Source organism: Poecilia reticulata, chromosome 15 (genome assembly GCF_904066995.2).
Source record: "Poecilia reticulata chromosome 15, P_reticulata-male-v2, whole genome shotgun sequence".
NCBI classification, from domain to species: Eukaryota; Metazoa; Chordata; class Actinopteri; order Cyprinodontiformes; family Poeciliidae; genus Poecilia; species Poecilia reticulata.
The window spans coordinates 29,925,277-29,949,276 of record NC_088844.1 but is presented as its reverse complement, the minus strand read 5'-3'; the positions used below and the strand labels follow the sequence as shown (position 1 = coordinate 29,949,276).

The 24,000-nt window shown below is 46.5% G+C and overlaps 3 protein-coding genes across 6 annotated transcripts in view; 1 reads left to right on the top strand and 2 right to left on the bottom strand.

The window, feature by feature from the left end:
• usp54a (ubiquitin specific peptidase 54a) overlaps positions 1 to 1,361 on the bottom strand; it is a 30,845-nt gene extending 29,484 nt beyond the window's left edge. The window contains exon 1 of the mRNA XM_081616547.1: positions 1,309 to 1,361. The gene's annotated coding sequence lies outside the window, so the exon portion shown is untranslated. The remainder of the gene's footprint in view (positions 1 to 1,308) is intronic.
• A 2,583-nt stretch (positions 1,362 to 3,944) lies between these two features.
• LOC103477365 (prolyl-tRNA synthetase associated domain-containing protein 1) lies at positions 3,945 to 6,422 on the bottom strand. 3 transcript variants are annotated; one of them, XM_008430441.3, is made up of 4 exons: positions 6,238 to 6,422; positions 4,785 to 4,910; positions 4,552 to 4,641; positions 3,945 to 4,474 (listed from the first exon to the last, which is right to left on the bottom strand). In XM_008430441.3, exons 1-4 carry the CDS (start codon positions 6,316 to 6,318, stop codon positions 4,262 to 4,264), a joined length of 510 nt encoding a protein of 169 aa, XP_008428663.1. In that variant the 5' UTR covers positions 6,319 to 6,422; the 3' UTR covers positions 3,945 to 4,261. The 3 variants fall into 3 exon arrangements, with proteins under 3 accessions (XP_008428663.1, XP_017164364.1, XP_008428664.1); XM_017308875.2 differs by lacking the exon at positions 6,238 to 6,422 and adding an exon at positions 5,383 to 5,671; XM_008430442.3 differs by lacking the exon at positions 6,238 to 6,422 and adding an exon at positions 4,982 to 5,290.
• A 4,570-nt stretch (positions 6,423 to 10,992) lies between these two features.
• Positions 10,993 to 24,000, top strand: part of opn4a (opsin 4a (melanopsin)) — a 22,993-nt gene continuing 9,985 nt past the window's right edge. Inside the window, exons 1-3 of one of the 2 annotated variants that reach the window (XM_081616482.1) lie at positions 10,993 to 11,187; positions 20,744 to 20,886; positions 22,439 to 22,572. In XM_081616482.1, the coding sequence (XP_081472608.1) occupies positions 20,750 to 20,886; positions 22,439 to 22,572 (271 nt within the window). In that variant the 5' untranslated portion in view covers positions 10,993 to 11,187; positions 20,744 to 20,749. Of the gene's footprint in view, positions 11,188 to 16,114; positions 16,651 to 20,743; positions 20,887 to 22,438; positions 22,573 to 24,000 lie in introns of those variants that run through there. The other variant, XM_081616483.1, reaches the window with a different exon arrangement.

Below are 24,000 nucleotides of genomic sequence, written 5' to 3'. Positions count from 1 at the left end.
TCCTGTCAGGTGACACACACACACACACACACACAGACACACACGCACACGCACACACCTGCGAGTGTGTGTGTCCTGCATGACATCACCTCTGTTATCCCACATCACATCCCAGTTGTTTACTCTAGCAGTCATATGATGATGGCACACACACACACACACACACACACACACACACACACACACACACACACAGAGCTGTAACAGTTTGTTCTCAGCTCGTCCTCACAGCCGGCCCTAGGCATACACAGACTCTATCAGGAGTTTGAACCAGAGATCTAAAAGGTTTATTTTTATTTAAATTACATTTCATTCAGCAAAGATCAATGAAAATATTTAATAGTTTAAAGATTTAAAGGAACAGTAGCGTATGTTTCTCTAATTGCTGCTGGCTAGTCTGAAGGAGCTGAGTGGGGGAGGAGCTGTGCCTCGAAGGCGGGGCTTCGTCCACCCAGGCGTTTCGCACAGCTGAATGGTTGCCATGGAGACTGGAAGATTTTATGTTATCAACATGCTTGTGTTAGTTTTGGATTCTTCTGTGAAGCTCATTCTGTCATTTGTTTGTGTTGTTGCTCAATAAAGCTTATTGAAAAAAAAAGAGGGAGGAAATGGAAGTGCTGCTTGAACAGACTTCAAAATAAGAGCATGAATATAAACGTGTAGCTACTTGAAGGATTCTCATCGGTTAATAACCAGAACGGATGTCAGCTGAATGTTTACAAAACAACTAAATTAATCATGGTTTAGAAATTTATCCAGAAAATGAATTTAGAGTTATCCAGATTAAAAGTTAGCAAGACGATAAGCAAAACAATATTTCTTCATCTATTAGCAGGAAAGCTAACAGACGATTAGCCTCCTCTGGTTTTGTTAGCTAACAGGTGTTAGCCTTTTGTTTTGGTTTAAATATTTTATAAGTTATTATCTGATGATGTCATCAGCTCGAAGCGACTGAGGCAAAAACTGCAGTTAAAATACAAGAACATTTTTAAAGCTGGAAATAAAATAAAAACCTTTTTAAATATTACAGCCTGAGGTTAGGGTTAGGGTTAATAAAAGCAGAACCAGTTTATCAATCCGAGATAAAATGTTATTTATCTGAGCTGATCCGGTTGTGGAAGATTTAATCATAAAATCAGTTTAAACTGGAGATGATTTAAAAACTTTACTGTTAAAATTTGATCTAAATGTTAATAAACTGAATCTGATGGAGTTTTTAAAGCCTCTATTTGCCCCATGTGGCTCTGATCGGTCTCCATCTGATCCGGACCTCCAGAACGTTCCTTTAGCGTCCCGAGACCGGCTCACCTTCACACGGCCTGCTGCTCCTCCTGCTGGGCCTCCTTCCTCCTCCTCCTCCTTTTTTTTTTTTTTTTTTTTTTTTTTTTTTTTTTTTTTTTTAAAGAACTTTATTAAAGTTAAATTAGTATACATCAAAATAACATAGTGAAGTATACAACACAACAGTAAACAGAACAGCAGTAAACAGAACAGCCAGGGGTGGTTAGATAAGAACATGCAGCTCCTCCTCCTCCTTCCTCCTCCTCCTCCTCCTCCTCCTCTTCCTCCCTGCAGGAGACTCGGCCAGGAATGACATCATCCTGTCAGCAGCACACCTGTTTCCTCCTCCTGCCGCCGGCCACTTCCTGGATCCCTTAAAGGGCCAGCAGCAGCGCCAGGACAACAGGTGGCAGGGCAGAACCGGACCAGAACCGAACCAGAACCGAACCAGAACAAAAACAAACCCTTACTATGAAAAATGCACATGTGGTTCACACACATTTTCACATGTGAAAACACATCAGAACCGGAGCGAGAAAAAACCCTGAGAACCTGCAGAGAGACGGATGATAATGGAACAAAACACTCATTAACCATGCAGACACACACACACACACACACACACACACACACACACACTGACACACACACACACTGACACACACACACACACTGACACACACACACACACACACACTGACACACACACACCAACACACACCGACACACTGACCCACACACCAACACACACTGACACACACACGCAGACACACACTGACACACACACACACACTCACACACACACACACACACACCAACACACACACAATGACACACACACCAACACACACTGACACACACACACACACACTGACACACACAGACACACACACACACACACACAGACACACTGACACACACAGACACACACACACACACACACACACTGACACCACACACAGACACACACACACACACTGACACACACACACACACACACCCACACACACACACACTGACACACACACGCAGACACACACACACACACACACACACACACACACACACACACACACACACACACACACACACACACACACACACACACACACACACACACACACACACACACACCCACACACACACACACACACTGACACACACACGCAGACACACACACACACACACACACACACACACACACAGACACACACACACACACACACACAGACACACACACACACACACACACACTCGTCGCTCCTTGCTGCTCTGATTTATGCCAAACGTTCCTGAAGTTTATAATATAAATTATTAAACAGATTTTGAACGTTTGTTTCTGGAGGTTCTGGTGGACCCGGTTCATCAGAACCAACAAAAACTAAACAAGTTGATGAGTTTTGTCTGTTTGGACGGAAACAGAGAAATAAAGAGTTTATTTCCTGTAGAAAATCGTTTGATAAATGAGAAAAATGAAAAGTTTTTCAACTTATTTATTTATTTCTCTTGATTTTCTGCTTCGTTAATAAAATCAGAACTTTTTAACAGACGAGTTTAAAACCCGTTTAAAGTTTTTGCTTTAGTCTAAATGGGCCTCATCAGAACCAGGTTCTGGTTTATCCAGCATGAATAAAACCTGCAGCATCATTCCGTCTCATCTTATAACCCAGTTCTCTTCATCACTCAGGTTGTTTTGTTTCCGGTCAGGTTTTCCAGAACAGCGCCCCCGGTGGCGGCGTGTTGGACCGGTTCTGCTGGTTCTGGTTAAGACCGTTCTTCTCTGTGGTTCTGGACGCTGAGCAGCTGGAAGGATTTTCACTCTTTACATTCAGACTGTTGTTATGATGCGTAACCATGGCAACGGCGTTTTGTTTTTAGCACCCAGAGCAGCTGATTAGCATCTCAAAAGCCCCAACAGTGACTGACCTTTGACCCCAGAGGAGATGATGCAGAGAGAGAAGTTCATCTTATCTCCTACTCCAACATCCTTCTAACCAGACGGTCAGTGAGATTTAGAGGAGAAGCAAAAGCAAAGGAGGTGGATTAGCAGAGCTGCTAACGGCTCTGCTAATGCTACTGCTGGCTGGATGTTAGCTGTTAGCACGTCAGGAGAGTTATGGCAATACTTAAGTTTCCTTTGGTATAAATATTTTGTTTTATTGAATTCATTTGTTTTTCCTCTTTCTCTTTATTTACTATAATTTGTTTGTTTCTGTCAGAACTTGATAATAAATAAGTTTGTTTCTTCACTCTTTGGGTTTTTACTGGTTTCTGTTCAGTTTGAACTGATTTTAATGATCAGATTACATGAAACTGCTGCTTGTTTTATGAACATGTTTGACTCAAATGTTAGAGAAATACTGAGGATTAATAACAGGATCCGGTTCGGCCCGGTTCCTCTGCAGTACCTCACTGACTCCAGCAGGGGGAGCTGCAGTTCGCGGCGCCGGTTGAATCAACAGCAGAAACTCTGGGTTTATCTCACCAGAGATCTGCAGGATGACTTTCTGAACCTTTATGAAATACTTTCATCTTTCTGGACGTTCTAGTAGAACCTGGACCGGGTTCTGGTCCTGCAGCTCGGTTCTGGACCCGATGGAGGAATCGGGTCCATCAGGCATTTTGCTTCAGTTTGGGTTTTAATCAGGTTCTGCGGACGGATCGTCTTTGTGGACGGGTTTTAATAAAAACTGGACATTCATCTGTGAGATTGCTGACAACCAGAGACAGAATGAGACCGAAGACGGAACCAGAACCAGAACCTGGAGGTCCAAGTCGGGTTTCTGGACCTCAGGCTGAAGTTCTTAGAACCAAACTAAAACCATCAGGAGTCGTGTTAAAGAGTTCTGCTTCCTCCAACTCCCAACCTGAGACGGAACATTTTGAGATGTTCCTTGAGTTTCTCCATCATGGCGAAGCGCAGGTTGCTGCTGCTGACACCTAGTCCAGAACCAGGACCAGAACCAGAACCGGGTGGTTGCTAGTCGAAGCTCTCCAGGACGGGCTCGTGACCCGTCTCCCTGAGGAAGCGCAGCAGGTCCGGCGGCCGCAGCCCCATGGTGGCGCTGTTGGTCATGGGGTGGAAGTAGACCAGCTGATGGCCGCCGTCCAGCAGGTCCCGGTCCAGAACCAGCCGCACGCTCCGGTCCGAGTCGAACAGCAGCGCCAGCGCCGAGGCGCAGCCCTGACCCACCTGGCGGGAGAGGAAGACGTTATCCAACATGGAGTCCGCTCCGACCCACCAGAACCGCCATCAGAACCCGGACCTACCTTGAGTTTCTCCATCATGGCGGCCTCGTCGGCGAAGCGCAGGTTGCCGCTGCCGACACCGAGCTTCTTGGCCAGATCGTTCAGGTTCACCTGCAGACAGACAGACAGGTGAGACTGGGCCAATCAGAGGCCGGCTGGGCCAATCAGAGGCCGGCTGGGCCAATCAGAGGCCGGCTGGGCCAATCAGAGGCCGGCTGGGCCAATCAGAGGCCGGGAGGCGGAGCCAGCCTCACCTGGCGGTCGTGGCGAGCCGACACCAGCCACAGGCCTTTCTTCTTCTTGTCCTTCAGGAAGAGGTTCTTGGTGACGGCGCCGCTCACGTCCTGCAGGTGAGGCATCATCTCCTCCACTGTGAACACCTGCAGGACGAAGAGGAGGAGGACGAAGAGGACGAAGAGTCACTTCACCTGATCCAGGTTTTCCTTCTGACCTTTAACAACGTCACGACTTTCAGGATGAGAGGAAACTAGAGGCATCAAACCTCCGGCTTCATTGAATCAACCACAAAATTACATCAGCAGCAAAATGAAAATGAGCTGCTGGTCAGAAATAATCTGAGTTATAAAACAGGATAAATTCTCTCATTTCACTTTGAAGTCATGTTTTTACCAAGTTATTAATTCATTTAGAAATGTCACAGCTTCAAACTAAATGTTTAATAAACAGGCCAAATTAAATAATTAGCTTCAAATTAAACATTACTTAGCTTTGACAAACTGAATATTAGCTACAAACTACAAAGACACTTATTTAGCAAATGCCATAATACAACATCCAGCCAAACATTAGTTAACATCAAACTAAATAATTAGCTCATAAATTCATATTTACCTTGAAACTGTGACATTTATGAATGAATTAAGAACAAAGTAAAATTAACGCCAGTTTTCCCTCTTATGGAGGCTGAAAATCTCAAATTAATGCTGCTGTTACAAACGGAACCAGGTCCAGTTCGTAGAGCTGATCCTGCAGCTTCAACACATGCGGGTCGGTACCGGGCCTCTGCAGCGCTGCATGGCGTGCAGAGGCCCGGTACCGGGTCGGTACCGAACCCTCTGCAGCGCTGCATGACGTGCAGGGGCCCGGTACCGGGTCGGTACCGCTGTGTGCTGGACTCTCGGAAATCAAGCAGCAGGATAACGGGGTGTGTTTTGATGTGGCGCCCCCTGCTGGCCCAGATGGATCAGCGCCACTAAAACGAGTCGGTCATGAAAACTGAAAGTTTCTGAAAAGTTCAGAAAAATAATTTATTATATTTAGCACATAAAACCTGGTCAGTTAGCAGCGATTCGGCAGGAATCACAATGAAATTAATAAATCTGACATAAAAAAATATTCCGTTTAAAAACGTATTGTATTAAAAACGTTTTGCAGCAGAATGCATCCCAGAATAACCTCCCAGCCCATGACTGAAGGTGACCCAGATCTGATGAAAGGTCCGGCTGATGAGCCGAACCCAGTGGGTCAGTCTGTACGTGAAGCAGAAACTTCATCTGAAGGTCCGTGAGGCTGAAAGGTGGCGCCGAATGACAGAGCGAGTCAGAGGGCATCAAAATATGAAATTATTATTACCGTCAACTGTTCAAAACGACCAAATAAGGAGGATTTAGTTTAAACCGACAGAAACGGCACTGCGGTTCAACAGGTTCCATCTGCAGCCTGAACAGAACCGGTTCCGGTTCTTACCGGAGGATGCTCCACGCAGCTGGTCTGGATGTCCAGCTTCCGCAGGAAGTCCTGCAGCTCGGCCCGCAGGTCTTCACTCATTCTGGGTTCTGGTTCCGATCAATGAGGACCGACTGGATCGGACCCAGAGCCAGGAACAGCTGCGCCTCTTCTTCTTCCCCTGTAGCTCTGAAACGCTGCTCCGCTGCCCCCTGCCGGCGGCTGCAGGTAACACATGGAGCCTCCGCCTGACTGGAGTTATGAAACGGAACCACTAAGCCTGAACTCTGACCCAGTTCGGTTCCTGAAGCCATCAGTCTGATGAACATTATGAAACTGCAGAGATTCAGGTCATGTTCTACAAACTCACCTTGACCAGAACCAGAAACCCAAAAAAACCGGGATAAGGAACAAACAGGATCCAAACTGGACCCAGGAGGAACCAGAACCAGAACCTCCAGAGCAGAGAGAGAAACGGGCCGGTGTCTCGGTCCGGACTCCAGGAAACGAGAAAAATCTTTTATTGTCCCAAAATGGGGAAAATTCTCCGCATCAAAAGCAAACAGAATAAAACCAGTAAAAAGAATAAAAATAAACATTTTACATTTATCAAAAATGATTAAAAACCCAAAATGTTTCTAATAAACCTGCATCTGAACTGCAGCTGCTCTCTCACCAACATTTAAAATGTTCATTATTATGTTCCCAGTCCCTCCAGAAGCTTCTCCCCCAGTGAAACCAGTAAAACCAGTAAAACCAGTGAAACCAGTAAAACCAGTAAAACCAGTAAAACCAGTGAAACCAGTAAAACCAGTAAAACCAGTGAAACCAGTAAAACCAGTGAAACCAGTGGAACCACAGAGTTTAGATTTTATTTAAAGTTCTGATATTTAACGTCCAACTTTATGATTTCTGGGTTTATTTATCTCGGAATCTGCCGGATTAATAAAACTGGATTAATTAGATTAAGACGGATGAAGATAATTTCTGAGACAATTTTTCAGATTTTATTTATGATTTTACACGGAAACAAACATTTTTATTGAAAATTAAACTCGTTCCTCGGTGGAGGAACATCTGGATCCTGGAGGTTTTTCCAGATGTTCGTTGTTGCATCCAGACCCGCCAGCAGGAGGTACGGGGTTCTGATCGGTTCTGATCGGTTCTGATCCAACATCAGGAACACAGCTGGCCGCCCGACCCGCGGAGCTTCGAGCTCCACCAAACAGAACCAGAACGTTCAGAACCCCAGCAGGTTTTCTGCTGCGTTCAGGTAAAAACAGATCTTTAGGTTTGCTGGCGGCGCCGGGGCGAAACACGAACCACACGGAGGCCTCAGGCGGCGGCCGCGGGTTCGATTCCCGGCCTGGCGACGCCAGCCGCATGCCTACCCCCCCCCCGCCTCGGACCACCCATAAAGGCCACCAGAGCCAACAACACCGTAAAAATGGGTAATAATTATTTTCTCCTCTAGTTCTGATTAATTTTTCCTCCTTTATGTTGAGATTCATTTTGATCTCTTGAATGTTTTATTCTCACATTTGGAAACTTTTTCCTCTGTATTTATCATATGAAAGTTTTTATCTCCAGATTAAATTTATGATTCTATTAGATTTAAAAAATAAATTCCTCGAAGCCGCTAGCGGAACAAGTCAGCGTTGGGCCGGGGGGCGGGGCCAATGACCGGGCCTATGACCGGGCCAATGACTGGGCCAATGACTGGGCCAATGACCGGGCCAGTGACCGGTCCGGGCCAATGACCGGGCCAATGACCGGGCCAATGACCGGGCCTATGACCGGGCCAATGACCGGGCCAATGACCGGGCCAATGACCGGGCCTATGACCGGGCCAATGACCGGGCCAATGACCGGGCCAATGACCGGGCCTATGACCGGGCCAATGACTGGGCCAATGACCGGGCCAATGACCGGGCCAATGACCGGGCCAATGACCGGGCCTATGACCGGGCCAATGACCGGGCCAATGACCGGGCCAATGACCGGGCCAATGACCGGGCCTATGACCGGGCCAATGACCGGGCCAATGACCGGGCCAATGACCGGGCCAATGACCGGGCCTATGACCGGGCCTATGACCGGGCCAATGACCGGGCCTATGACCGGGCCAATGACCGGGCCAATGACCGGGCCTATGACCGGGCCAATGACCGGGCCAATGACCGGGCCAATGACCGGGCCAATGACCGGGCCAATGACCGGGCCTATGACCGGGCCAATGACCGGGCCAATGACCGGGCCAATGACTGGGCCAATGACTGGGCCAATGACCGGGCCAGTGACCGGTCCGGGCCAATGACCGGGCCAATGACCGGGCCAATGACCGGGCCTATGACCGGGCCAATGACCGGGCCAATGACCGGGCCAATGACCGGGCCTATGACCGGGCCAATGACTGGGCCAATGACTGGGCCAATGACCGGGCCAGTGACCGGTCCGGGCCAATGACCGGGCCAATGACCGGGCCAATGACCGGGCCTATGACCGGGCCAATGACCGGGCCAATGACCGGGCCAATGACCGGGCCTATGACCGGGCCAATGACTGGGCCAATGACCGGGCCAATGACCGGGCCAATGACCGGGCCAATGACCGGGCCAATGACCGGGCCTATGACCGGGCCTATGACCGGGCTAATGACCGGGCCAATGACCGGGCCAATGACCGGGCCAATGACCGGGCCTATGACCGGGCCAATGACCGGGCCAATGACCGGGCCAATGACCGGGCCAATGACCGGGCCTATGACCGGGCCTATGACCGGGCCAATGACCGGGCCTATGACCGGGCCAATGACCGGGCCAATGACCGGGCCTATGACCGGGCCAATGACCGGGCCAATGACCGGGCCTATGACCGGGCCTATGACCGGGCTAATGACCGGGCCAATGACCGGGCCTATGACCGGGCCAATGACCGGGCCAATGACCGGGCCTATGACCGGGCCAATGACCGGGCCAATGACCGGGCCAATGACCGGGCCAATGACCGGGCCAATGACCGGGCCTATGACCGGGCCAATGACGTGCATCACTGCGCTGCTGGAAACTGTTAAAGAGGGGGGGCGGGGTTCGGGTTGGGCAGCGTTTCTCGTTTCATTTTTACCCAGGAAGCACATTGGCTAAGCCGTGAGTCAAACAGTCACTGGGACTGACTACTATATATTCCACTGAGGGACAGTAACTTTACTTTACATACACCTTTCTGACCAGGCGGGGGCGCACTTTCTCCGTCTATAATCAGACATTAAAGCGACTTGAAACCATTCCTCCCTCCCTGGTACCTCCAGACCCGGCCGGGGGCAGCCCCCTCTCCCCCCCCGCCCCCCCACAGCCCCCCTGCCTGCCTGCCCAGTAGGACACACGCAGCCTGCTGGTGGTAATGGCTGAAACGTCCATGCCGTCTCACTGAGACCATCAAGAAATTCAGTGATGGTTATAAAATCAGTTTGAACAAATCAGAGGTTTTGCCATCAGGCAGACTGTCCCCCCCCCCCCCCCCCTCAGTGGCCCAGAGGGTTTTGTGTATTTAGGGATCCAGATCACTCCTGCTTTTGACCAGATGTATAAAAGTAATTTCACGCCCCTGTTTGAGCGTGTTCGATTGGACCTGGAGAGATGGAGGACTTTACAATTATCTTGGCTCTCCTGAAAATGACCCAGGTTATTATAGCCAGTACAGATGGTTCCAGTCCTTTTTACACATTAAAACTTTAAATATTTGGTTTAGTTCTTTCATATGCAGGGAGAAAACCTGGTCTGAAAATGTCTCCAGCTGCTGACTGGAGACAGAAAGCAGCTTCTCTCTGGCCTGATGCAGAGCTCCACGTCCAACATGCCGGTGAGAAACTCACTATTCCTTTACAAACTTAAACATTTAAAAATGTGCTGCATTAATGTGTCATCCCCTTTTCTTTAAAGTAATTAATTATTTATTCATTTATTTTGAGCCGGGGTCATGTTGATGTTACTGTGTGGCTCTTTCTTTTTTACTTTTTTGTCTGAATTAAAATGAAAAATAACCAATAAAATAAAAGTGAACAAAAATAAATAAATAAATAAATAAATAAATAAATAAATAAATAAATAAATAAATAAATAAATAAATAAATAAATAAATTCTTCTTACGTTTTCCCCATAAATGATCCAGAGATCATTTTCCTGCTGATTCTGTCAGATTATTGTTATTTTATCTAATATTGAAGCAACTGGTTGATAAATATGATCCTCAGAGGAGGAATAAGAACCACTGAACTAAATCCTCCCTGTGTGTGTGTGTGTGTGTGTGTGTGTGTGTGTGTGTGTGTGTGTGTGTGTGTGTGTCTGTGTGTGTGTGTCTCTGTGTGTGTGTGTGTGTGTGTGTGTGTGTGTGTGTGTGTGTGTGTGTGTGTGTGTGCATGGTTGATTGTCCTGTCTGTTTCTGTGTTGCCCTGTGACAGACTGGTCCCCTGTCCAGGTGACCTGTCCAGGTGACCTGTCCAGGTGACCCCGCCTCTCACCCAGAACCTTCGCTGGAGGGGCAGCAGCTCCTCCTGACCCCATTGAGGGACAAGAGTCTACAGAAAATGGATGGATGGATAAAACTGTAGACAGATGTAACCAGAGTTCTGGTCAGCTGGTCTGGTTCCGACCCGAGTTCTGATTGGTTCACCTTTCCCACCTGTTGTCCAGGTTAGAGGGCGGAGGGGCGGGGCCAGAGGAGAAAGGGGGCGGGGCTCCAGAGAGAGAGAAAGTGAGAGAGGGAGAGAGAGAGAGCGGTGGATAGCAGTCCTCTTCCTCCTCCTCCTGCTCTTCCTCCTCCGCCGCTGCCGCTGCTGGCCTCCCGCGGCTCCAGCTCCTCCTGTCGCACGCGCTCCGGACACACTGGCGCTGTCCACGGTTCCCGCGTGGAGCGAGCCTGGCTCGGCTCAGCGGATCCAGGATCTGCACCTCCACGGAGCGGCCGGACCCACGGTGAGCAAGTTCACTGGGATCAGAGAAGAGGAGAGAGGAGGGGAGATGATGGAAGAGGATTGGATCAGGTTTAGATCATGATAATATCATGTTAATATCATGTTAATATCAGGTTTAGATCATGTTTAGATCATGTTTAGATCATGTTAATATCAGGTTTAGATCATGTTAATATCATGTTTAGATCATGTTAATATCAGGTTTAGATCATGTTTAGATCATGTTAATATCAGGTTTAGATCATGTTAATATCAGGTTTAGATCATGTTAATATCATGTTAATATGTTTAGATCAGGTTTAGATCATGTTAATATCAGGTTTAGGTCATGTTAATATCAGGTTTAGATCATGTTAATATCAGGTTTAGATCATGTTAATATCATGTTAATATCATGTTTAGATCATGTTTAGATCATGTTTAGATCATGTTAATATCAGGTTTAGATCATGTTAATATCATGTTAATATCATGTTTAGATCATGTTTAGATCATGTTTAGATCATGTTAATATCATGTTAATATGTTTAGATCAGGTTTAGATCATGTTAATATCAGGTTTAGATCATGTTAATATCATGTTAATATCATGTTTAGATCATGTTTAGATCATGTTTAGATCATGTTAATATCAGGTTTAGATCATGTTAATATCAGGTTTAGATCATGGTAATATCATGTTAATATCATGTTTAGATCATGTTTAGATCATGTTTAGATCATGTTAATATCATGTTAATATGTTTAGATCAGGTTTAGATCATGTTAATATCAGGTTTAGATCATGTTAATATCAGGTTTAGATCATGTTAATATCAGGTTTAGATCATGTTAATATCATGTTAATATCAGGTTTAGATCATGTTAATATCATGTTAATATCATGTTAATATCATGTTAATATCATGTTTAGATCATGTTTAGATCATGTTAATATCATGTTTAGATCATGTTAATATCAGGTTTAGATCATGTTAATATCAGGTTTAGATCATGTTAATATCAGGTTTAGATCATGTTAATATCAGGTTTAGATCATGTTAATATCAGGTTTAGATCATGTTAATATCAGGTTTAGATCATGTTAATATCAGGTTTAGATCATGTTAATATCAGGTTTAGATCATGTTAATATCATGTTAATATCATGTTAATATCAGGTTTAGATCATGTTAATATCAGGTTTAGATCATGTTAATATCAGGTTTAGATCATGTTAATATCAGGTTTAGATCATGTTAATATCATGTTAATATCATGTTAATATCATGTTAATATCATGTTAATATCATGTTTAGATCATGTTTCATGCCAGGCTGCAGGTTTTGATCAGATGAAATGATTTGATTCACTCTGACATCAGAGATCAGGAACTGAAGATCAGATTGAGTTTATTTAAATGAGGAAATGTTCCTTTAATATCCTGATGATTGATTGGTTATTGATCAGGAGCTTCAGATGTTTGGTTTCATTTTCTTTCTTTTTTTTTCAAGTTTATTTTTGTTTTAAATTGAGACAAAAGATAAAGGCAACAGAATAAAAACATAGTTAACGAAGGTACATCTGCTTTCTAATCACCTGGATCAGAACTTTAATCTACTGAACCGGACCAGTAGAACCGGACCAGTAGAGCTGGACCAGTAGAGCTGGACCAGTAGAACCGGACCAGTAGAGCCGGACCAGTAGAGCTGGACCAGTAGAGCTGGACCAGTAGAGCTGGACCAGTAGAGCCGGACCAGTAGAACCAGACCAGAACCGGACCTGTAGAGCTGGACCAGTAGAACCAGACCAGAACCGGACCTGTAGAGCTGGACCAGTAGAACCGGACCAGAACCGGACCAGTAGAGCCGGACCAGTAGAACCGGACCAGAACCGGACCAGTAGAGCTGGACCAGTAGAGCTGGACCAGTAGAGCTGGACCAGTAGAGCCGGACCAGTAGAACCAGACCAGAACCAGACCTGTAGAGCTGGACCAGTAGAACCAGACCAGAACCGGACCTGTAGAGCTGGACCAGTAGAACCGGACCAGAACCGGACCAGTAGAGCCGGACCAGTAGAACCGGACCAGTAGAGCCGGACCAGTAGAGCTGGACCAGTAGAGCTGGACCAGTAGAACCAGACCAGAACCAGACCAGTAGAGCTGGACCAGTAGAACCAGACCAGAACCAGACCAGTAGAGCTGGACCAGTAGAGCTGGACCAGTAGAACCAGACCAGAACCAGACCAGTAGAGCTGGACCAGTAGAGCTGGACCAGTAGAACCAGACCAGAACCAGACCAGTAGAGCTGGACCAGTAGAGCTGGACCAGTAGAACCAGACCAGAACCAGACCAGTAGAGCTGGACCAGTAGAGCTGGACCAGTAGAACCAGACCAGAACCAGACCAGTAGAGCTGGACCAGTAGAGCTGGACCAGTAGAACCAGACCAGAACCAGACCAGTAGAGCTGGACCAGTAGAACCAGACCAGAACCAGACCAGTAGAGCTGGACCAGTAGAGCTGGACCAGTAGAACCAGACCAGAACCAGACCAGTAGAGCTGGACCAGTAGAACCAGACCAGAACCAGACCAGTAGAGCTGGACCAGTAGAACTGGACCTGCTCATTGAGCTGAATCGCCTGTATTCAGAGTTGTTGGTTCTCAGGTTCTGTCTCTCTGGGTTTCCTCCTCTTGTTGCTCAGTGGGTCCAGTTTGGGTTTTCCTTGTTGCTCCAGAACCTGCAGAACCTGCAGAACTCTGGGTTCAGGCTGTCCTCTGCAGCCTCTGCTCTCTTATTGACGTTTGTTCTCAGAACATCAGTCGATGCTTTGCTGCTGCTCAGCTTCCTGCCAACTTTCCACTGCCTGGCTGCTGGTTCTGGTTCTGTTCTGGTTATTTGGACCAGCAGGTCTGAATGTGAACTTTATCAATAATTCTGTTTAAAAGGATAAACATTCACCCTGTCTTTCGGTCGCGACTTGAACATCGGTGCTGATTCAGGTGCTGAATTTCCTGATGAGGGCTAAATGGGCAGCTGCCCAGGGCGGCGTTAGACAGGGGCGTCTGAGAAATAGAAAGTAAAACATCTTATCCCGGTTGTTTCTGAATGTTTTGCTGGTATATGTGCAGCAGTGGAGTGGGTCCTGCTGAGTACCTGGACGTTAGGGTGATTGCCTCAGGGCGGCAGGAAGAGGGGCGCCATTTCTTAGCCATATTTCATATAAATGATGTAACTGGTTCTCACCACTAGCTAAAAAGTTAGCTGTGGAAAGTTAAAAGGAAAGTTGTATTTCCTTTTAATTCATGTAAAGCACTTTGAATTGCCTTGTTGCTGGAAATGTGCTACATGAATAAAATTACCTTAACTGTGCTAATGCTAATGCGCTAATCAAACATTAGTTCTGCTGGCATTAAAGTGCTACAACAACATGGCATAGAGTGGAAGCTAATGCTAAAGCGCTAAATTTAACCACGTTGATACCCACCAAGTGTCACAAGGAGAACGTGAAGAGAGGAAATGGAACGGCTGCGTAAACACATTTCAAAATAAGAGCATCAATATAAACCTCGTGAAGAGTAATTAAACACAGATGTCAAACTTTATTCAACTGAAAACTTTCTAATCAACTGAGTAAATTAGCGCTTTAGAATTTATGCTGAAAAATTAACGTAGAGGAAGCTAAATGTGTATAAAGTTATAAAAACGCTAAGCGACAAATTAGCTCCACTATTAGCAAATTAACTGTTAGCACCATTAGCGAACAATACATTGTTCAGGTTGGAGCAGATATTTATGACAGTAAACATCCTGCTGCCTGCAGACGCTTGTGGTCCGGTCCAACATGACCAGAACTGAACCGGTCCAACATGACCAGAACTGAACCGGTTCAACATGACCAGAACTGAACCGGTCCAACATGACCAGACGGTCCAACATGAGCAGAACTGAACCGGTCCAACATGACCAGAACTGAACCGGTCCAACATGACCAGGACTGAACCGGTCCAACATGACCAGACGGTCCAACATGACCAGAACTGAACCGGTTCAACATGACCAGACGGTCCAACATGACCAGAACTGAACCGGTCCAACATGACCAGAACTGAACCGGTTCAACATGACCAGACGGTCCAACATGAGCAGAACTGAACCGGTCCAACATGACCAGAACTGAACCGGTCCAACATGACCAGACGGTCCAACATGAGCAGAACTGAACCGGTCCAACATGACCAGAACTGAACCGGTCCAACATGACCAGGACTGAACCGGTCCAACATGACCAGACGGTCCAACATGACCAGAACTGAACCGGTCCAACATGACCAGACGGTCCAACATGAGCAGAACTGAACCGGTCCAACATGACCAGAACTGAACCGGTCCAACATGACCAGAACTGAACCAGTCCAACATGACCAGAACTGAACCGGTTCAACATGACCAGAACTGAACCGGTCCAAAATGACCAGAACTGAACCGGTCCAACATGACCAGAACTGAACCGGTCCAACATGAGCAGAACTGAACCGGTCCAACATGACCAGAACTGAACCGGTTCAACATGACCAGAACTGAACCGGTCCAACATGACCAGAACTGAACCGGTCCAACCAGAACTGAACCGGTCCAACATGACCAGAACTGAACCGGTCCAACATGAGCAGAACTGAACCGGTCTAACATGACCAGGACTGAACCGGTTCAACATGACCAGAACTGAACCGGTCCAACATGACCAGAACTGAACCGGTTCAACATGACCAGAACTGAACCGGTCCAACATGAGCAGAACTGAACCGGTTCAACATGACCAGAACTGAACCGATCCAACATGACCAGAACTGAACCGGTTCAACATGACCAGAACTGAACCGGTCCAACATGACCAGAACTGAACCGGTTCAACATGACCAGAACTGAACCGGTCCAACATGACCAGAACTGAACCGGTCCAACATGACCAGAACTGAACCGGTCCAACATGACCAGAACTGAACCGGTCCAACATGACCAGAACTGAACCGGTCCAACATGACCAGAACTGAACCGGTTCTGACTCAGAGAGGTTCTTAGTTTGACAATCCTCAGGCAGATCACAGCGATTTATAATTTCTCTGCTGGCATCTGGAAAACAACCTGTGAAAACAAAAATCTCAAAACTGTTGAGTTACCTAGCAACCCCGAGCCAAGTCCAGCCCGTCACCTGGCAACCAGGTGGAGCTCCGCCCACCTCCCTCCTGACGCTAAGCTGTCGCCGCAATGGCGGTCGGAGAAGGAAAATGTTGTTTTACCGGCTGTAATACAGATTCCAGTTATTTTCTCCCAGTTACGGAGAATAGAGCCGCGTCGCTTCGTTTCAAGCAGAAACATTTGCTTGAAATTTGCGATGTTTAAAAGAAAGTTGTAGTTTATCAGATGAGTTCAGGAAGGATGAAAAGTGTCAACATGGCAGCTTCTGTTCCAACTAATCTGCGGATGATGTGAGTTTGTGATGATCTGTTGAATAGTTTTGTTGTTCGGCATGATCATTATTTGTCAGTTAGCATAAGCTAACGCTGAATGCTAGCCTGTGTTAGTCCCATTTCTGACGTCACGTCAGAAATATGACGTCACTCACAATATAACTGCTGTCGAGTTAAACTGTGTATTTGTGAAAACATGTCTGACACCCGGACGTCACCGACACGTTTTTTAAACTTATTTTTTATTGTTTTACATATTGAGAGAAGTGCTTCTCCTCTCATTTATTTTGAAAAACGGTTTTGTTCTGAATTATTGTGCTAGATGTAATGAACATGTTTTGTTTAGGCCATTTAGACCTTAAAGCCGGACTTCCTGCTTCACTTCAGGCATCGTTTCTAAAATGGCCGCCTGTAATAATTTGCTGATATTTGATGCAGCTCCAGTTGTTCACATCAGAGCTGCTTTAATCATCCGGTGCTCGGGTTCTGGTTCTGGTTCTGCCCACATTCCTTCATGGCTGCGGCTTATTTCAGGGTCGCTGTGTCAGCAGCAGTGAGGCGTGAAGGTTCTGGGCTTTTCTTCTACTGCTCACCAGTTAAACCAGTTAAAAGTTCTGAACTGGACCTTATCTAATAAAACAGGTGATTGAGGCTGACCTTCCAGCGTTGTGCCAGTAGGAGGCGCCATTGTGGCTGCTGACCCAGAGAAGACAAGCAGGCGGTTCCGACCCGTTGGACCTGCCGGTCCTCCATCTATGGAGCGGTTTGAGCTCACATTCCTGCAGCCTGAGCGGCGCGTTAACCCGCCGGGTCGGCTGCTGCACCGGACCGGGAGGTCTCCGTGGAAACGGGAAGATTAGCCACGGTTTACTGCAGAACCCTCTGATCAGCCGCCGAGGTCCTAGTTAAAGCAAACATGTTGATTTTCATTTTACAACCCAGATCTGAAAAGTGTGGAGTGCATCTGCTTCCAGTCTGGGTCCAGAACTCTGTAGAACCTCCTCCAGTACAGAGAGGTGTGTTCTGATTGGCCAGCAGTTTGTTGCCATGTTTTACAGAAATGTGGATGTTTTCCTTCAACTGGTCGACTTCCTGTATCCGGGTTTATCTCCGTTTGTCCAGCTTGGTGAGGAATTCTGAACATTTTTAGGATTCTAAACTAAATAACTCCAAAGATGGCTGAAAACTCATCACCTGCAGACAGGTGGCGCTCTCTCTGTGAAAACAAAATGGAGGATGCAGAAAGATGGTGGAGAAAACACTTCAGTGTTTCTGTCTGTTGTTCAGATCATGAGGATCTTCTGCTCACCGATCGAAGCAGGAATCGTTTTAAATCAAAGATCTTATTCAAAATGTCAGGCGGGAAAATGTTCCCTCAGCAGGGGAAGTAGAAGCTGCTAATGTCTGCTAGCACTAGCTAACCTGTTCAACTGACAGATGTTGTAGTGCATGGCGCCCCTTTCTGCTGAAACTGTTGGAAAACGTCTGAAACCGTTGGAAAACGTCTGAAACTGTCGGAAAACGTCTGAAAGTGTCGGAAAACGTCTGAAAGTGTTGGAAAACGTCTGAAAGTGTTGGAAAACGTCTGAAACTGTTGGAAAACGTCTGAAACCGTTGGAAAACGTCTGAAACCGTTGGAAAACGTCTGAAACTGTCGGAAAACGTCTGAAACCGTTGGAAAACGTCTGAAACTGTCGGAAAACGTCTGAAACTGTCGGAAAACGTCTGAAAGTGTCGGAAAACGTCTGAAAGTGTCGGAAAACGTCTGAAACTGTTGGAAAACGTCTGAAACCGTTGGAAAACGTCTGAAACCGTTGGAAAACGTCTGAAACTGTCGGAAAACGTCTGAAAGTGTTGGAAAACGTCTGAAACTGTTGGAAAACGTCTGAAACTGTCGGAAAACGTCTGAAAGTGTCGGAAAACGTCTGAAACCGTTGGAAAACGTCTGAAACTGTCGGAAAACGTCTGAAAGTGTCGGAAAACGTCTGAAAGTGTTGGAAAACGTCTGAAACTGTTGGAAAACGTCTGAAACTGTCGGAAAACGTCTGAAAGTGTCGGAAAACGTCTGAAAGTGTTGGAAAACGTCTGAAACTGTTGGAAAACGTCTGAAACCGTTGGAAAACGTCTGAAACCGTTGGAAAACGTCTGAAACTGTCGGAAAACGTCTGAAACTGTCGGAAAACGTCTGAAACCGTTGGAAAACGTCTGAAACTGTCGGAAAACGTCTGAAACTGTCGGAAAACGTCTGAAAGTGTCGGAAAACGTCTGAAAGTGTTGGAAAACGTCTGAAACTGTTGGAAAACGTCTGAAACCGTTGGAAAATGTCTGAAACCGTTGGAAAACGTCTGAAACTGTCGGAAAACGTCTGAAACTGTCGGAAAACGTCTGAAACTGTTGGAAAACGTCTGAAACCGTTGGAAAACGTCTGAAAGTGTCGAAAAACGTCTGAAACTGTCGGAAAACGTCTGAAAGTGTTGGAAATCGTTGCACTGCCTGCAGGACGAGCTCCTCTGTCTCTCTAGCGTTCTGGCTGCTGTGTCGCTCTGCGTCTCGCTGACCTTTTACCTTCTGTCCAGCAGTCAGGACGGATTAGGAAACCTCTGGGCAAAGACAGCAGAGGGCCCGACCCGCTGAGACGGGAACATCCAGAACAGAACCGGGTCGGAGCGGGATGTTTGACCCAAACAGAACCAAACAATCTGATTATTGAAAATAATTTATTACTTTAAAACTGAAAGTATTTGAAATGAAAACCGACTCTAATCCTAATCTGACCTCAGATTAGACCAGATTTAAATCACAAGTTTTCACGCCTCCACAGAAAACCTGACGACTTTATTTGATCAGTTAAAGTTGTGAAACCTGAGTTTAGTTTTGAAATTCCAGAATAACCAGTTAAACATCTGGATGAAGCAGCAGCGCCACAGCTGGTCCTGAGGCGGGACGGGAGGAAGATGATGTGAGGAAGACGATGCTGTCGCCGCATGTTGAGCCTCGCCACTGGTTGCTAGGATACCAAGGTTACAGGCTCTGCCTGGATTTATTGCATTCAGGGCCTGCGTGTAAATCTGACGTCTGACCGGCTGGAGGACCGACTGCAGCGCCTGAGAGGCCGAGGATGAAGAGGACATCTTCATCAGTTGATCAGCTTATCAATGTTTTTCTGAATCGTTCTGAGAAGCAGAGACGTATGCAAACTTCTGACCCGGCGGATCGGCTGGTGAGAGATGGCGGTTGGTTAACGACGGCGGGTCTGGTGGGGGAGACATGAGCAGCAGAGTGCAGAGCTGATCAATCTGATGATCAGATCATCAGTAATTAACTCCGACTGCTGAAGGTCAATCAGCTCCTGATGAGGTCAGCAGACATCAGAGGGAAACAGACGGAGATTAGAACCGTCTGCAGATCAGAAGGAAAAATTAATCACAGCAGATTCTTCAGAGTAACGATCAGATCTGTCCAGCAGGAAGTTTACCAACTGAACAAAACTAAACTTCGACTGACAGCCTGAGGGTTTCAGCTGGATGAAGCTAGCTTTGATGCTGTTTCTCCTCCAGGTGGCGATGTAGCCTCAGCTAGCTGTAACGCTGTGTTTGTCCACCAGGTGGCGATGTAGCCTCAGCTAGCTGTAACTCTGTTTCTCCTCCAGGTGGCGATGTAGCCTCAGCTAGCTGTAACGCTGTGTTTCTCCTCCAGGTGGCGATGTAGCCTCAGCTAGCTGTAACTCTGTTTCTCCTCCAGGTGGCGATGTAGCCTCAGCTAGCTGTAACTCTGTTTCTCCTCCAGGTGGCGATGTAGCCTCAGCTAGCTGTAACGCTGTGTTTGTCCACCAGGTGGCGATGTAGCCTCAGCTAGCTGTAACTCTGTTTCTCCTCCAGGTGGCGATGTAGCCTCAGCTAGCTGTAACGCTGTGTTTCTCCTCCAGGTGGCGATGTAGCCGCAGCTAGCTGTAACGCTGTGTTTGTCCACCAGGTGGCGATGTAGCCTCAGCTAGCTGTAACTCTGTTTCTCCTCCAGGTGGCGATGTAGCCTCAGCTAGCTGTAACGCTGTGTTTCTCCTCCAGGTGGCGATGTAGCCTCAGCTAGCTGTAACGCTGTGTTTCTCCTCCAGGTGGCGATGGCGGCTCCGCCCCCCCAGCCGTTCCCCACTGTGGACGTCCCTGACCACGCCCACTACACCATCGGCTCCGTCATCCTGGCCATCGGCATCACGGGCGTGGTCGGGAACTTCCTGGTGATCTACGCCTTCTGCAGGTAGAGGGAACATTTCCTGCGACCAAATATGGCCAAACCTGACCGGTGGTTAATGAAGGCCGTCAAAACGTTTACATTATAATTTAAACGTTTGATCACCTGCTTGGTTTAATAAACTAATCATTTCATAATTACACAGCGAAACAGGAAGCTGAATGTTTTTATAGATAAAGAATTTAGTGTTTGTCACAACTTTATTTTTCTACTTGCCTATTAAATTTTTGTTTTTCTCTTTGAAATTATCTAATTTAAACTAAATTTGGAGTATTTGTTTCACTAAAAAAGAAAAGAAGAGTTTAGATCTGAAGGAATTTAAGTGTGAAAATTAAAAGGAGTCATTTCCTCTAACAGAAAATACCTAAAAATCTGATTACCTCAGAAAAGCCCAGATATCAGAGATGTGTTGCTAACAGCTAGCAGCTAGCTCCTCTGTGCAGCGGCTCTAACGGAGCCTGTAGAGCTGCTGTTGCCCCTCCTACACTTTGGACTGAACCATTGTTCTAATAATGGTGGGGGGACCTAAAAATGTATTATTACTCATTTCTGAGATAAATGGCAGATTCTTTGTTTCTTTTGCCTTTTCATATTGATATTATTTAAATGCAAACGTTTCTTCAATGATTTTTTTTAGGGGGGGCATTTCTAGACTTTTCCAAGCCTGGGGGGTCCGGGCCCCCCGACCCTCCTCTAGATTTACGCCCATGTGTGTTGGTGAACAGGTGTTTGTTCTGTTAACGAGTCGCCGATCCAGAATCCTTCCATCAGATCCACGAACCGAGTTCATCCCAGAAACAATCTGGAAACCTGAAATATTCACGTTAATACTGTTACATTTACATGTTTAAAGCTAAAAAATGATGAAAAGAGTTAAAATAAATGTATCTAAATATAAAAATGGATCAGATCTGCTGTTATTGATCTGGTTTGATTTGTGTCTTTTTTTTCTTCAAAGAAATATTTTATTTTTGCAGATAAACTTATAAAACTGGTTTGGCAGAAATCCTGAATTTAACCTGGAATACGGAGCTAAATCAACACCAAAAATGTTGCAGCATTCCTGGGAAAAAATAATAATTTAAGGAAAAATTTCCACGTTTTGTTCTTAAAAATAAAAAAGTATATTTATTTTATCCAATCTGTAAAAGTTAAAATTATTTTTATTGTAAATACATTTCTGTAGTTTTCAGTTCAACATCAAAGCTCTGTATTCGGTTTTAACGTAAATTTTCATCTATTTCTTGAAACGATAAACATTTCAGGATTTTTGGTCAAAACCTTTAAATTCAGCCAAAATTCTGCTGAAAATATGAATAAGTTCATATGATTGAGTGAGAACGTTCATTAAAACAAACTGTTAAAACCAAATGAAACATTTTCAAAACCGTTTAAATCTGTAAATATTTCCCTAACAGCGTAGCGGCGCCCCCTGCTGGCATAAACGTGCAATAATATGATGCAAGAAAAGTTTTAATTCCTTTCTTTATTGTTTTTTAGTTTTAAATTTGTGTAAATTTTTGTTTTGCATGTTGTACTTGTTGTTTACTTCCTGCAGGAGCCGCAGCCTGCGCACGCCGGCCAACATGTTCATCATCAACCTGGCCGTCACCGACCTGCTGATGTGCCTCACCCAGTCGCCCGTCTTCTTCACCACCAGCATGAACAGGAGGTGGATCTTTGGGGAGAGAGGTAACCGTGGCAACCAGGGAGGGCCCTTCGGCCAACACCAGGGGGCGCTACAGAGCGGAGGAGTTCACGTCTCATGAACGACTCTGGGTCATTTTCCAGTCATTTATAAAGATTTTAGCCGTTTCTGCATTTTCTGCCAGATATTTGTCATTTGGTCGCCATGGTTACAGAGCTGACGGCTCAACATGGCGCCGGATGGAGAGCAGTTACAGAGGCGGAACACCAGGGGGCGACAAACTAGAGCCACTTCCCCTCACTGGTTCCTGACTGGTTCCTCACTGGTTCCTGATTGGTTCCTGACTGGTTCCTGACTGGTTCCTTACTGGTTCCTGACTGGTTCCTCAGTCGTTCCTGACTGGTTCCTCACTCGTTCCTGATTGGTTCCTGACTGGTTCCTCAGTCGTTCCTGACTGGTTCCTCACTCGTTCCTGATTGGTTCCTGACTGGTTCCTCAGTCGTTCCTGACTGGTTCCTCACTGGTTCCTGACTGGTTCCTGACTGGTTCCTCACTGGTTCCTGACTGGTTCCTCACTGGTTCCTCACTGGTTCCTGATTGGTTCCTGACTGGTTCCTCACTGGTTCCTGACTGGTTCCTCACTGGTTCCTGACTGGTTCCTCACTGGTTCCTGATTGGTTCCTGACTGGTTCCTCACTGGTTCCTGACTGGTTCCTGACTGGTTCCTCACTGGTTCCTGACTGGTTCCTCACTGGTTCCTGACTGGTTCCTGACTGGTTCCTGACTGGTTCCTGACTGGTTCCTGACTGGTTCCTGACTGGTTCCTGACTGGTTCCTCACTGGTTCCTGATTGGTTCCTGACTGGTTCCTCACTGGTTCCTGATTGGTTCCTGACTGGTTCCTCACTGGTTCCTGATTGGTTCCTGACTGGTTCCTCACTCGTTCCTCACTGGTTCCTCACTCATTCCTCACTGGTTCCTGACTCGTTCCTCACTCCTTCCTCACTGGTTCCTGACTGGTTCCTGATTGGTTCCAGACTGGTTCCTCACTCCTTCCTCACTGGTTCCTGACTGGTTCCTCACTGGTTCCTGACTGGTTCCTCACTGATTCATGACTGGTTCCTCACTGGTTCCTGATTGGTTCCTGACTGGTTCCTCACTGGTTCCTGACTGGTTCCTCACTGATTCATGACTGGTTCCTCACTGGTTCCTGATTGGTTCCTGACTGGTTTCTGACTGGTTCCTGATTGGTTCCTGACTGGTTTCTGACTGGTTCCTGACTGGTTCCTCACTGGTTTCTGACTGGTTCCTCACTGGTTCCTGACTGGTTCCTCACTGGTTCCTCACTGGTTTTTGACTGGTTCCTCACTGGTTTCTCATTGGTTCCTGATTGGTTCCTCACTGGTTCCTGACTGGTTCTTCACTGGTTCCTGACTGGTTCCTCACTGGTCCCTCAATGGTTCCTCACTGGTT

What these genes read in the sequence shown, in the direction of transcription:
- LOC103477365 (XM_008430441.3), bottom strand. Translation starts at nt 6,318, where the DNA reads ATGAGTGAAGACCTGCGGGCCGAGCTGCAGGACTTCCTGCGGAAGCTG. An exon ending in CGGCTCGCCACGACCGCCAG is followed by an intron (nt 4,642 to 4,784) that starts GTGAGGCTGGCT and finishes GTCTGTCTGCAG; the next exon opens with GTGAACCTGAACGATCTGGC. An exon ending in CCATGATGGAGAAACTCAAG is followed by an intron (nt 4,475 to 4,551) that starts GTAGGTCCGGGT and finishes CTCTCCCGCCAG; the next exon opens with GTGGGTCAGGGCTGCGCCTC.